Source organism: Colius striatus, chromosome 1, assembly GCF_028858725.1.
Source record: "Colius striatus isolate bColStr4 chromosome 1, bColStr4.1.hap1, whole genome shotgun sequence".
Lineage (NCBI taxonomy): Eukaryota > Metazoa > Chordata > Aves > Coliiformes > Coliidae > Colius > Colius striatus.
Genome location: NC_084759.1, coordinates 130,952,959 through 130,965,769, shown reverse-complemented (window position 1 = coordinate 130,965,769; position 12,811 = coordinate 130,952,959). Strand labels below are relative to the sequence as shown.

At 35.0% G+C, this 12,811-nt stretch overlaps 1 protein-coding gene across 1 annotated transcript in view; it reads right to left on the bottom strand.

Annotated features, from left to right (window-relative positions):
• The window catches only part of ANO2 (anoctamin 2), a 185,868-nt gene that overhangs the window by 108,625 nt on the left and 64,432 nt on the right, over positions 1-12,811 (bottom strand). The window contains exons 11-13 of the mRNA XM_062007412.1: positions 7,628-7,762; positions 4,860-5,020; positions 1,172-1,254 (exon numbers count right to left, since the gene is read on the bottom strand). Of these exons, the coding sequence (XP_061863396.1) occupies positions 1,172-1,254; positions 4,860-5,020; positions 7,628-7,762 (379 nt within the window). The remainder of the gene's footprint in view (positions 1-1,171; positions 1,255-4,859; positions 5,021-7,627; positions 7,763-12,811) is intronic.

Below are 12,811 nucleotides of genomic sequence, written 5' to 3'. Positions count from 1 at the left end.
TTCCTGTCCACAAGCATTTACCACTTGATAGCTCCTCATCAAAAGACCTCACAAATCTTTCACAGCATTTTGCAAATATTGAGCTAAACCTTAGGATTCTGTACTGCAAGTGATGAACGTGAAATTCAGTAAAAACTAGTGGGTTTATCAAGAAAGAAATCTATTCAAACCCTCTCAAACAAACCAAGGTAGGCCTACAACTCACCTTCCAAGAACCTGACGTGTTTTATTTAGTCAATGAAGAGATCAAGGCATACTGAATTGTCCCATACAAGTACTCAGCTCACCATTTGCAATAAGTGAGAATACAATTGCTGCAATTCTGAATTACTCATTATGACACTGTTCTAGTGCTATGTCATCATCTGTTGATAGGGAATATGTAATGCAAGGTCCAAAGTCTGCCTGTTCTTAGTATGATGTTTACAGCTAGTAATTGCACTCTCTTTAGTCAGAGTTAAAAATTAATTATCTGGTGAGAATTAATCCTAAACAGAACACAGCTCATGTCGTGAAACAATGCAGAAGAATAGAGCTAAAAAAAAAAAAATAGGGATACTGTAAATATTAATAAAAAATACATCTCACTTTTTTAGTCAGCTCTGGCAGAGCTAGAAGCAAGACACTTAAAAATAGTTCTGAAGAAACTAATCCAATTTGGTTTTTGCAACATCTTTGTGGATGAATACCTAGAGCTCAGGGTGTTTTATCTAAGGCATCATAGATGTAGTACAGGCATGGAATCCGTATTATTTATGTTACCCTGACATGTCACAATCATCATCACAAGAGAATTTTTGTTTACATAATTAAATCACTTCTATATGACAAAGTACTTATTCTGTATCTTCTTGTTAACTGCACTCTGTACTGTTCTGTTACTGAACTCTGTACAGTAGCATATGGGTATTCTCAGCAAAGAATGATCTACACATATCAATCCTTTTCAATATTAGTTATTAAAATTAGAGTGCTGATCAGCAAGCTATAGGTGATGACTTCTTTACTGATACATTGGTACTCAAGACTGTATCCACTATAGCCATTTAGAAAAACAAAGCTATGAACCGCATTAGACTGGAGAACACCCTTGAGAAATATAAATATCAATACATATCTTCAGATATAGAATAATTTATACAGTAAATTAGCATAGAGAGAGGAAACTTACTTCTTCTTCCTCCAGTCCAGTGAGATCCCAAAAGTAACTCAGTCTCATCTGCAAACGCTTCCATTGTTCAAGGAACATAGTAGCTTTAGAAAAAAAATAATATTTAAATTATAAATAGAATGCACTGTGATGAATATTTTGATTACTTGTAAGAGATACCTGATATTTGAATCTCATTATGCTAGGTCTTTTATAAATAAACACTAAGAAACAGCCCCAAGCCAAATTTTAAGAAACAACACAAGCAAAGCACGGAAATTATAATTACTGTCTTTTTACAAATAAAATACAGAAAGATATAGAATGGATTGTGCAAAGGCATTGGTAAGTTCTTTTCAGAGAATGATATTGAACTCCCATCTGCTGGCATCCACCACAAGAATATCATCTCTCTAAATTTATCATGAATTGTTCTATAATACATGAGTACAAAACATAATGAAACAAAATCTAAGTCTAAATACTAATCTGCAACATTCTAATTGGCCAAGCTGATTTTGCTGTTTCTGTGATCCTAATCAGTCAGAAAGATGTGAAGAAGGTAGGTGTAGACTGCTACTGAAATAAATTATTGATAAGTATACATAAACTAAGACTCTCAGTAATTTGCAGAAAATAATATTCTTCTGAAATATAATGGCACAGTTTTGTTCTGCATAGACATAGTGATTTTGTTCTAAAAAGACTAGTCAGTAGTCTGGTCTTCTGCTTTTCCTTTTTCATCAATATGAAGGAACAGATGTACTATTTTCTCACATTTACAGTCTCCTGTCCTTTCTCTCATAATTACTGTTTCCTCTAGATCTTTGCCTAGCTGCTCTTGATTTGTGGACTTGCAGATTTATTAGAAATAGCACTTATTAGTTTTGACTTGTGGACACTCATTTGCAAATGACTATGTCAATATTAAAGCAGAATATACCAACTAAAAAACCCCATTATACCAATAAAAGTTATTGCTCTAAATAACTGTGGGCACTGTTTTCCATTTTCTTATGCTTCACTTCATCTTTTCCATTGGTGAAAAGGAGATGGATCATGGCAGCATTTACTTTACTTTGAATATCTTGTAGATAGCTGCACAATACATAGCAGTGTAGAATTAGATCCACCTTACTTATCTTACACATGGTGTAAGATAATGCTGGGAAATTTAGACTACTATTAAACTAACATGATTTGTACAAGACAGAATCTCTTCTGACAACTGCAAATATTTTCTGCATAGGTATTCTCCCATCATGGAAGAAACAAATATAATTTAAACATAGGACTGAAAATACACTGAAAGTAAATCATGACATTAAGGAATTAAGTTGCTTTCACTTTTCCTTCCTCACAGAGGAGAGGACTTTTAAAAGCTATGTTTAGTGTGTTTTAAAAACTCAGGGGGTTTTATATATCCTAAATACAAAAGCATTTGATTATTTTATGGAGTGTTATTACTCATTCCATTTTTTCCTGTTATTCCAAAAGTTATTTCCTCATTTAGCTCTGTAAGAACTTATTTGGTGCATGCAGTAACTGTTCTAAACTCAACACATTTGGACTGATTTACACTATAAAAAAACCAGTTCCATTATATTTCACTTTCCTTCTAATAAACACATCTGACAGCTGTAATTCAGCACCCCAGAACACCAGTGACATTAATCATAATTAACGATAGTAAGTCAGAATTAATCAAGTGAGGATGAAAAACTTGTGTCCAACATCACCATTAAATGAAGTCAGTCCAAATTACTATACTTTCCTGTTTTAAGCATACAATTTTAAGTCATATGTCAGTTTCCACATCACTATACTATCGAAACAAAACTGAAGAAACATTCAGGCAATACTTACTCAAGATACTGTTAGACAAGCTGATTAGGTGTGTGAATGAAATCTGTCATTCATCAAAAAGAGCTCTAAAAATAACCAGTACAGTCTCCTAGTAGTAAGACAGCAATATTTGGTGTAATCTAATATTCTCTAGGCAAGATGGGCAGAGTTAGTGAGGGATACTTTATTTCACTTTGCTATTCTTTGCATATGACATCTGTATTTTCTTGCACTGACAAGCTCAGTTATCATGGTCCCAAGAACAGACTTTTCCAATCTATGGGAAATATGTTTTGGAGGGGCATGGAACACACTATAGCTCAGAAAGAATTTTATTTTTATATGTCTTATTTTAAAAGCAATGTATATGGAACTTTTTGTTCTTTCTTTAGAGATTCTATCCCAGCACAAGGATGTATCAACATTTTGCTTTGCACAAGGCATTGCTGATAAAAAAATATAATTGTTTTGGATGAGGCTGCATGGAAATGTTTATAGTACAGATTCTCTGTCAGGAACATATCATTTTACTTATGGAAGAGTAAATAAATGGTCAGTCATACACATACTATCCAAACAGCTACATAGAAACTTGGACAAGGTAGTGTGTTATATGTTTCATGGCAGCAGGTAGAATGTGACATTTATCTGCCAGTCAGCTCTGTAATTTGCATCAACCTGAAGTAGGAATATAAGTCATTGTAAGAGTCTCTACATTAATCATTGTTTTGCAGTATCTTTCTCTCATAGTGCTTACATATTCTTCAACTTCTGGTTTCCAGGAACTGGTAAACAAATCTTACTTCCATGATCTATTCTATCTGCAAATTCTTTAAAACCCCTGTGCTATCCGTGTCCAACACCAATCCACTAATCAGTCCTTTCTAAAACCAGTTGTGAAGCTCAAATTTTATTTAAATTTATAACACTTAGTATAACATTTAATAGGGTTTTAAAGTATAACATCAATTGCTGAAGGATTGCTACAATACAATAACATATTTGCTTGATGTCATATTAAGAATGAAAATTTTATTTTGGTAACACTGAGTAGGGAAGTAAAAATGATTTTAGAGTAACAATTACACCTTTAACTTTCACAAGAAACAAGATCCAGAGTGAATGAGGGCATAACACCGATAATAATACATGCATGCACAGTATGTACACTTTTCAGGGGTGAGGCCAGAAACAATAATGTTACAAAGCATTCATTAGTGTTCATGAAATGCTTTGGTATTCTCAGTGAGAGAGTATTAGTATATATGTGTAGTATAGAAGGTATCATATATCATCATATATAGCATACAATATATACTATATTGTATATTATTATATTTAACATATGATATTATATATTATCTATGTTCTCTCATATAATTAGATATACATGTAAAATTATATATTGCCATTGTTGCCTGCACTATATTAATCCCCAAAATACATTCTGGTCCAAAATGCAAGTGTTAAAGGGACTTGCTACATCAATGGAAAATGAAGAAAAATGATGTAAGAAATGTCAAAGATTCAAAATGCCGGTAAACAAGGTAGTAGAGGGAGAAAGGACACCTTTTTCTTCCCTGAACTACCCAACTTCTCTCCGTTTATTCCAAAGATTTCTGTTGACAGCAGAAAGCCTTGTAATATTGCCTTGTTCAGGCTCAGCACAGCCAGCTTGTCACTGGCCTTCTGAGGCTTGCCAGTTTCACAAAGCCATAGGTATCACATTCAAGCTATATTCTATATGCATTCTATATATCTATATGAACTATATTATATGTTCTACTACTGCATATTGCAGCCCTCACTTATCTCCTGAGTCCAAAGATAAAATGACACTGTTAACAGGCAAAAAAATACTCACCCCAGAGAGCCATAAAGATGGAGAAGAAGACTGTGGCAGGGTTGTCAAATAAGTGACTAGCTCGAGCAGTAGTACAAGCAGAGCTGAGGTTCCAGTAATCACAAAACTTGTCACACAGGGGGCACATTGTGAAGGCATTGCTTTGGTCACACATTTCTTTACTACGAATTACAAATGCACATATTCTTAGAGTATTATGACTCAGAAAAGGGACATGTACAACAGTGATATCAAGCAGTACATCATAGCTATTCCAAGCTATTTACAACATATGTGGCATGCATTTGCAGAGAACAGAAGTTGTGTGTTTCTTCAAGTCATGTTGCAATCAGTTGGAATTCAAAACTGCTTGTTGACACCTTATCTACAGAAAAGCAATGCAACACAGCAACTGAACTAATCACCACACTGAATTAGTGAACCAGTAAAGACTTCACTATTGAAGACAGGTTAACCACACTAAAAGAAAATAAAGACACAGTCAAAGTGGAAATTGTCACCTCTACAGTCAGTTACGTGATTTGACACAGACCAGATTTAAATTCACAAAAAAGAATTCTCAAGTGTCCTTCACAAAACACATATTTTTAAAATGGTGACATAAAACTTCTCATTGAATACCATCCTGTTTAGTGTGTCAGATTTGGCCATCTAAGTCTGCATAAAGGCTAGAATAAGCACCTGCACATGCTGATTGGTCTATGTTGCTGACACAATAAATGTCATGTCATTTGCAAGATATGCTAGGTTTTGATATAAACCAATCTATGAGTGCAGAATTTAAAAGTCTTGAGCCAGCCAAGAGTCTCATTCTTAGCTAGGATGTTATATTGCACAACATTTACTTTGAGATTCACTTCTACTCTGCTTTTTATTTCTTAAGTAGTAGTTTGGGGTAGGGGAGCGAGGAGTGTTTCCAGCACAGAGTTTTAACACCAATTCTCATCTGTACCACTGTCTGCCATAAGGTTTTGGATAAATTCTCCAAATGTGAGTAGTTATTTTAGGAACCCATACTAACTAAAGGTGTCCAGAAGTCGTGTGCACAGTGGTTTCAGGAGATCAGATACCATTATATTTCAGGCTTCTCAAATTTGAATGCTGAGTATGGATGTAGTACTCTTGGTCCCCATAGCTCATTGTTTTTCTAGTTTATAGTGCTAATTTAATTTTCCAAAATTACAAATAGGGGAAAAATTCCCTTTCCCCCAGCAGGAGATCTTGTAAAAACTAGAAAGCTTCACTTCTGCTTTCCCCCAGCAGTAGATCTTGTAAAAAAAATAGAAAGCTTTACTTCTGCCTCATATATTCAGATGTTAAGTTAAATTTATTTTCCCTCAGCTTATTACATTTGTTCAGATGTCCTCTGGAAAATGTGAGGTAAGAGATTTACAGATTTTTAAATCTTTAAAGTCATCGTTTAATTATTAGTCTTATTGTTATGTATTAAGCAAGTTTCTAAAAATCTTTTTAAAAAATCATTATCACCATCTCTCTTACTAACCAATCCCTTTTTGACATATTTTCTCATAAGTTTTGGGTGTGAAAGACCTGCAAACCTGCACAGTCTTACTCAGGTGAACTGAGTAGTTCAAAGCTCAAGTGTCCTTGCTTATGAGGACTGTGAGCTAAGGAAAGACCTGCAACATTGCTTCATTGAGAGTTGACACATTGTGATTATAATAGTTCCTGTATTAACCATCATTAAATAGTATTTTTTCTGTGACTTCAAATGAAAACAGGAATTATTCAAACTGTAGTATCAATATGGTTAATATTATATAATATGAAAGGCATACAGCTGTTCCCAGCTATCAAACTATTAAAGTAATGTTCTCTTCTATTTCAAAAGGCAGTAGAGGGTGCTGCAGATACATTTTAGCCATAAATCTAATATTTAAATGTCAGTACAAGCTTTCCCACTGGCAAGCACAGCCCATCAAAATTCATTTGGATCCGACTAAGAAAAAAAACCCTGACTCAGTTATGTTGTTAGATGCCGTGTAACTATTAGTAATAATGTCCTAGAGCACTGGTCCACTTTAAAAGTTGCCAATTTATTTGAGAGAACACAGGAGCTGCCACAAAGAATGTGACCTGCATTACTAGTAATACAGTATCCAGTGCCCACCAGAAGTCAAACACAAGTAACAGAGGAAGAATACTTCTTTTTTTTTTCTTTTTTTTTTTTTTTTCCCACTGAAAAGCTGACATTAACATCACTGTGTCAGTGTGACAGGTTTTATTTAGTGTAACATCCTCTGGACACAGCACAAAACAGAACATTTTTTTTGTAACTCTCAAGAGGGAGCATACTTGGATACCAAATATGTAAAATCTGTTAACTATTGTTTATCTTGTGCAAATAGCCTGATTTGACTAAGAAGAACAAAGCAATCCAAGAGTACTGAATGCTGTATTTTCATTAACTGCAGTGAGTTCTGCATGATGTCTTTCTGGTTAAGCATAAAGATATATGCATTCATAAAACACAACAAGATGTCAAAAAAAAGAACTTGAATAGTGTAGTAGACTTACTATACATTTCTGTTTCAAGATCTCCAATATTGAACAGACAAATAAATGTCATCCAAATGTCTTATCTACTCAATATATGTGTATTTATAATGTTCACTGTTGTTAATGATACATAGGTCCTCCTCAGGCATGTTAAAAACAATTAAAACCAACTCTCACTATGGATTACAAACAAAAAGCACAATCTTGTAATTTTCAAATAACAAACTCTTGATCACAGAGATGCTTACCTAGGAATGTCACTCTCAATGGTTATACATCCATAAAGAAATACAATAATCCCAACTACTGAAGACGGAATGAGGAATTCTGTATATAAACCCAGCCATGCAAAATAAAGTCCTATCTTTTCTCCAAAATACTTTCTGAAATAGAAAAGTAAAAACAAATAAAAAAATCCAGTGTGTCGAGGTTATAATTTTCAAATGTGTTGTACATGTTATTAACAATCCTTGAAACCTAAAATATGTCAAAGACATGGATGAAAACCCTGAGTATCTTGAAGTCAGTATAATGAAACAAAGACAGTGATTTGGATTGTTTAAGGTTTTCCATTTTGAGAAGCTGAAGACAGTCCTGTGTCAACATAGTACATAATATCTGCTCAGGGAAGGCTGCAGCTTTTACATCTCTTAAATGCAGTCAGGCAAATATTCTTTATTTCCATCAAGCATAGTAGAATATCAAACCAATGCTTAGCAGAAAACAATGGAAAGGATTCAAGTCCTCAGAAGAGTATCTAGATATGCCATTATTTCTTGCCTCTGTAGTCCTCTTGGTTTAATTTGTTGAGAGACATGGAAATGACATCTATGGGAATATACTGACAACATCCTCTGATATCTGAAAAGACTATTAACCTTGAGTTGCTGTTAAAGGAGGATCACTTGCACACTTAGCATTGGCTTTTCAGAAATAATGTTTTTTACTAAGTAACAGTCTTTGGACAATTGCTTTGAAAAAACAATTTTTACCCCAAGGAACTATTCACTGTAAATGTTGATAAATATGTGCTAGTATTCAGTCCAGCATCTTTGTGAATCACATTGCAAAAAGTAAACTAAACATAGATGAAAATCACTGATCATTCCAAAGTACTGTTAGGTGTGATTACAAATATTGCAAAACACCCAGAGCTTCAGAAAGTTCAAGAACTTATCGTCAGTTAAATGAAACTAAATTAGACAAAAAACAACATGGTTAGAAACATTTCACAAGCCAAAGAATAAGATGGAGGAATGCTGGACAGAAAGAAGCTATGCAGAGAGCACTCAGGGCATCACATTGCATCTGAAATAGTGAGACATACCTTCACACTGTAGTGGCAGGAAAAAGAAGAACTCTAAGATAACATGTCTAATAAAAGAAAGGTATGACTTAACTCCTCATAAAAGCTGAGCACAATCCCACTTTGAGATGGATTCTGAACACATATTACGAAAATTTCATCCAAGCTTAGCACCCTAGATATAAATTATTCCTAATGAAAATGGTTAAATGGTTAATTTGAGAGGTTAAGTGGTTAATTGTGGAGGTCCAGGGCTTCTTTTAACAAATATAATTCTATTCTGACAGAATTTAATGAAAAACTTCCATGTCTGTAGAGCTGAGCTCAAATCCTTTCAGCAGCATAAGCAAAACAGAAATGCTCTACTTCAGAAGCTATATCCCACAGCCAGGCTACTCCTGCCACAGAGAGACAGGGGCAGGAGTGAAACCAAGACAAGGAGCCATGGGACATCAAGACAAGCCTCCACAGTCATTTCCAGCTCAGATGAAGGGAAAAAGTGTAGCAACAGTGGGTTTTTTTTATTATTACAGTTTCTGCTGTTTTTATGACATTACTGCTGCAGTTAACTTCACATTCCTAGACTCTCACACAGGAAAGTAGGCAGTGCAGTCATGTCTATTTCAGTATTTCTTTACATAAACGTCTATATTTGCTTATGTCTAAATAACCCCATTTATTCACATGCAGTCATAAAAGGGAAAACAGAACTAAAGTACTTTAAGATGATACACAGACAACATTATCTACAGTATAGGGCAATGTCATTACCTGCAGACCCAGCAAAAAAACCAGAGAAATTTCAGGAATATTCTGGGAAAGGAGTACAGCCCCTATACCTGACATTTATAAAGCTATTATATGCAACAGACAGATGTGTGAAGCTCCTGACAACACAAGTAGAATCATAACAGAGTGACCTAAATGGTAATAACTTAATTAGCTGTGTAATTCTTTGATGTTTCAGGAAGACAACTTGCACAAGTCAGAATGGGAATACTATTTGCAGTAATCAATCTTAAAGAAAAATATTTATCAGCTTAGCAACTGCATTCACACCATAGTATAGTTTCTAAGTATCTTGTGACAAAGAACTATCACATTTGCATAGAATATAAGGAAATATTACAAGATACAGTAAATCTTATAAAATTATGAATGTAAATATTTATGATGCAAATATAATCTGAATACTCTGGGACTACCCTGTAACCTGGCATATGCCAGGTAATTTTGGAGGTAATTTTTAGGAGGAAGTTTTTCCCTATTTTCACAGTTGTTTTGAAATACCTTTTTAAAATATGAAATGAAACAGGAAATTCTGGATTAAAACATAGAAATAATAAAATATCCTATTTTTTTTCTTGTGTCACTCAACATATAGCAGCAATGGCCTTGGAGCAGCACAAGATAGGAGAGATTTCATTTACTCTCAAGTTTTTCCCTAACTGAGAAGTGACAGACCTTGCATTTGACAGTAAGGCAAACATCACTGAATACATCCAAACAATAAGGAACAAGAAGGAGGAAATTGTTCTGATTATCTGTCATCTTACACCTTCCTTATTTGTAGAGTTGGACACATTCAGAGCAAGTACAGTGTTCCAAACAGGTCAAATCAGACATGACAAATAGCACATAATCTGAGCTTTTAAAAATTGTCTATTGTTTTGACAAAGGGCCACAAATTAGCACAAAAAAAGTGTTCAAATCCCAAAATCATTAAAGACCAGGGTCAATGAAGCAGAAGCTTATGGCTCATGAGGCTTCCTCTAGAATCATGAAGCCTTCCAGTGATAAATGTGATCTGTAACCTACAAAGCAGAGAGTTGCTATTTGAATCCATGCCAAGAGAAAGTGAAAAGAATTCAACAGTGTCCTGGGAGCATGGTAAAAAGCAGTTGCCAAGACGAAAATGACACAGTGTTCTGTGGCTTAATTGTTTTGAAAAAAAAAAGAAAAAAATTAAGACTTCTGTGCCCAAGCTCAGTTCACCAATGGGCCAGAAAGTGAAATAATCTAAGAAGCAGCAATGACAGTGCTTGGAAGCCTGATGATATAGTTACATCTGAGTTTATCAAGCTAGAAAAATACAGGATGCGGACATACTCCTTCCTTTTTTGACATGTCCCAAAAACTATTGTCCCATTGCTCTGAACAAGCATCCAATCTCTGCAAACACCTGTGACCACCTGTGATAACACCTACTTCAGTCACAGCTGGTTTCAGTGATTTTTGGATCAGACTTTAAGAATACCATGAGATGAATTTCCTTCTAGTATCCTGATAAAAGTCTCTTTAAAAATGCACATCAGCATAATATTACCAGGTTTGAAAGCATTCCACTCCTATTCAAGTTCAATAATTTCATGTTAGCAAGTTGCAATGGTATTTCACTTTGAAATCAGGATGATATGTTTTCTCAAATGTGAACATACTATTCTCTCTATTTTTTCACTTTTAAAGGGAAAAAAATAGGGTGATTGTTACGAATGAAAAGAAGAAAATGTGTAGGGCAGAGTTAGATGCACATCAAGAAAAGGAATTTTTACAAGTTTGTCTATATTTACACCAAGAACTTGGCATCTTTTCTTGTTTACATTGGGATAAAACCAGTCACACTTTATCATCCTTGAGAAATTACTCATGATTTACACTGCCAAGGAAAAACAGGAGAATTGAGATGAGAATTCTGTCCTGCTTCAGTAGCTAACTCATAGCCAGTTCACATATACCCAGACAAAGCTAAGGACTAATGCTTTCCAAAGTATGCTCACCGAGTGCAACTGTGGCACTGCAGTGTCACAAAAAAAAAAAAAGTATGACTTCTGCAATGCATAAGCATTATTTCCTCATTAGCTGTATTCTAATGTAGAGAAATGTGCCTTTATATAAACATATGCAACGAGACCAGCAGTTCTCATCCAAAGCAGAAGGCAAATGATAATGAATGTGTACTGCTGCTATGCATTTTGTGCTGTGTGGTGTTGTTACTGTACAAGGTGAAATTTTTTGTCATTCACTTTGGAAAACTTTTGGGATGTTAGTAAAATGGTCTTCTACCAAGCGCTAAGTTCTCTTGGGTAAGAAACATGTCTTTAAGGAAAGAAATAATGGCCAAATAATCTATAACTTCTTCAGGAGCTGAAGAATCAAGCAAATAATCTGAAACTGCATTAAAAAACTGCACCACCACCAACCACCTGTAGGAAGCATATTCTGTCGCATGGTAGAGTTAGAAGACAAAGTCTTGAGAAGGATATAGTGAAAATATTTATTCAGTTCCCTCTGCTTCACCCATATAACACTTCAACCAGACATCTGCAATACACTTCCCTCTGTCTGGTTGCCAAAACAACATCAAAAAGAATAATTGATAATTAAACTCTATGCCTGCATGTCGGTCACAGCACTTCCATGCCAAGTTGTGCAATTTATAAATAGACAAAGATTTGAGGAAGGAGGGAGAAAGACAGAGGGAAAAAAAGCCCTAAGTTTTTCATTCTGTGAAAAAAAAAGTGTGGGATACCTGGAATGTGAATAAATCTTGTGGTGTGTGACACACACTGGAAAGAACTCTGGAGTAGCTCAGGAACAAAGTTTAAAAAGTAAGGAACAGACTGTGAACACTGAGTCACCTAACTGAGAAATCTGTTCAAAACTCTTCAGTTTTTTAAATTTCCATACCCCATTCTAAGACAGATGTTGTTTCATATTTGCAACGATTCATTCCACCACCCCTATGGTGATGGCATAGTTTCTATGCACAACTAAACTGATTTACAGCTGCTTCTTGGGTAGGCTTTTGCCTGTGCAAATGGTCAGACATGTAACATGTTGCTTATGCCTTCAAAATCGATCTATTTGCACAGACAAAATTCTGGTGCTTCTACTGTAAGGAGGAAGGACAAGCAATCCTCTTAAAGTATGAGTTTATGTCAGAACATGTCTTCTACCAGTTTAAAAAGTTTTTCCCTTTCTACCTTCCAGCCCAGGCATGCATTACCTTCATGACTCCGGGAAACCAGTTAACAGAGTAGGTCTTATGAACAGCTATGATAGACTAGTGAAGAAAATGGCAATCTGTTGCAGAGGTCAGAAACACAAGTCCTTCAGGGGACTTTGT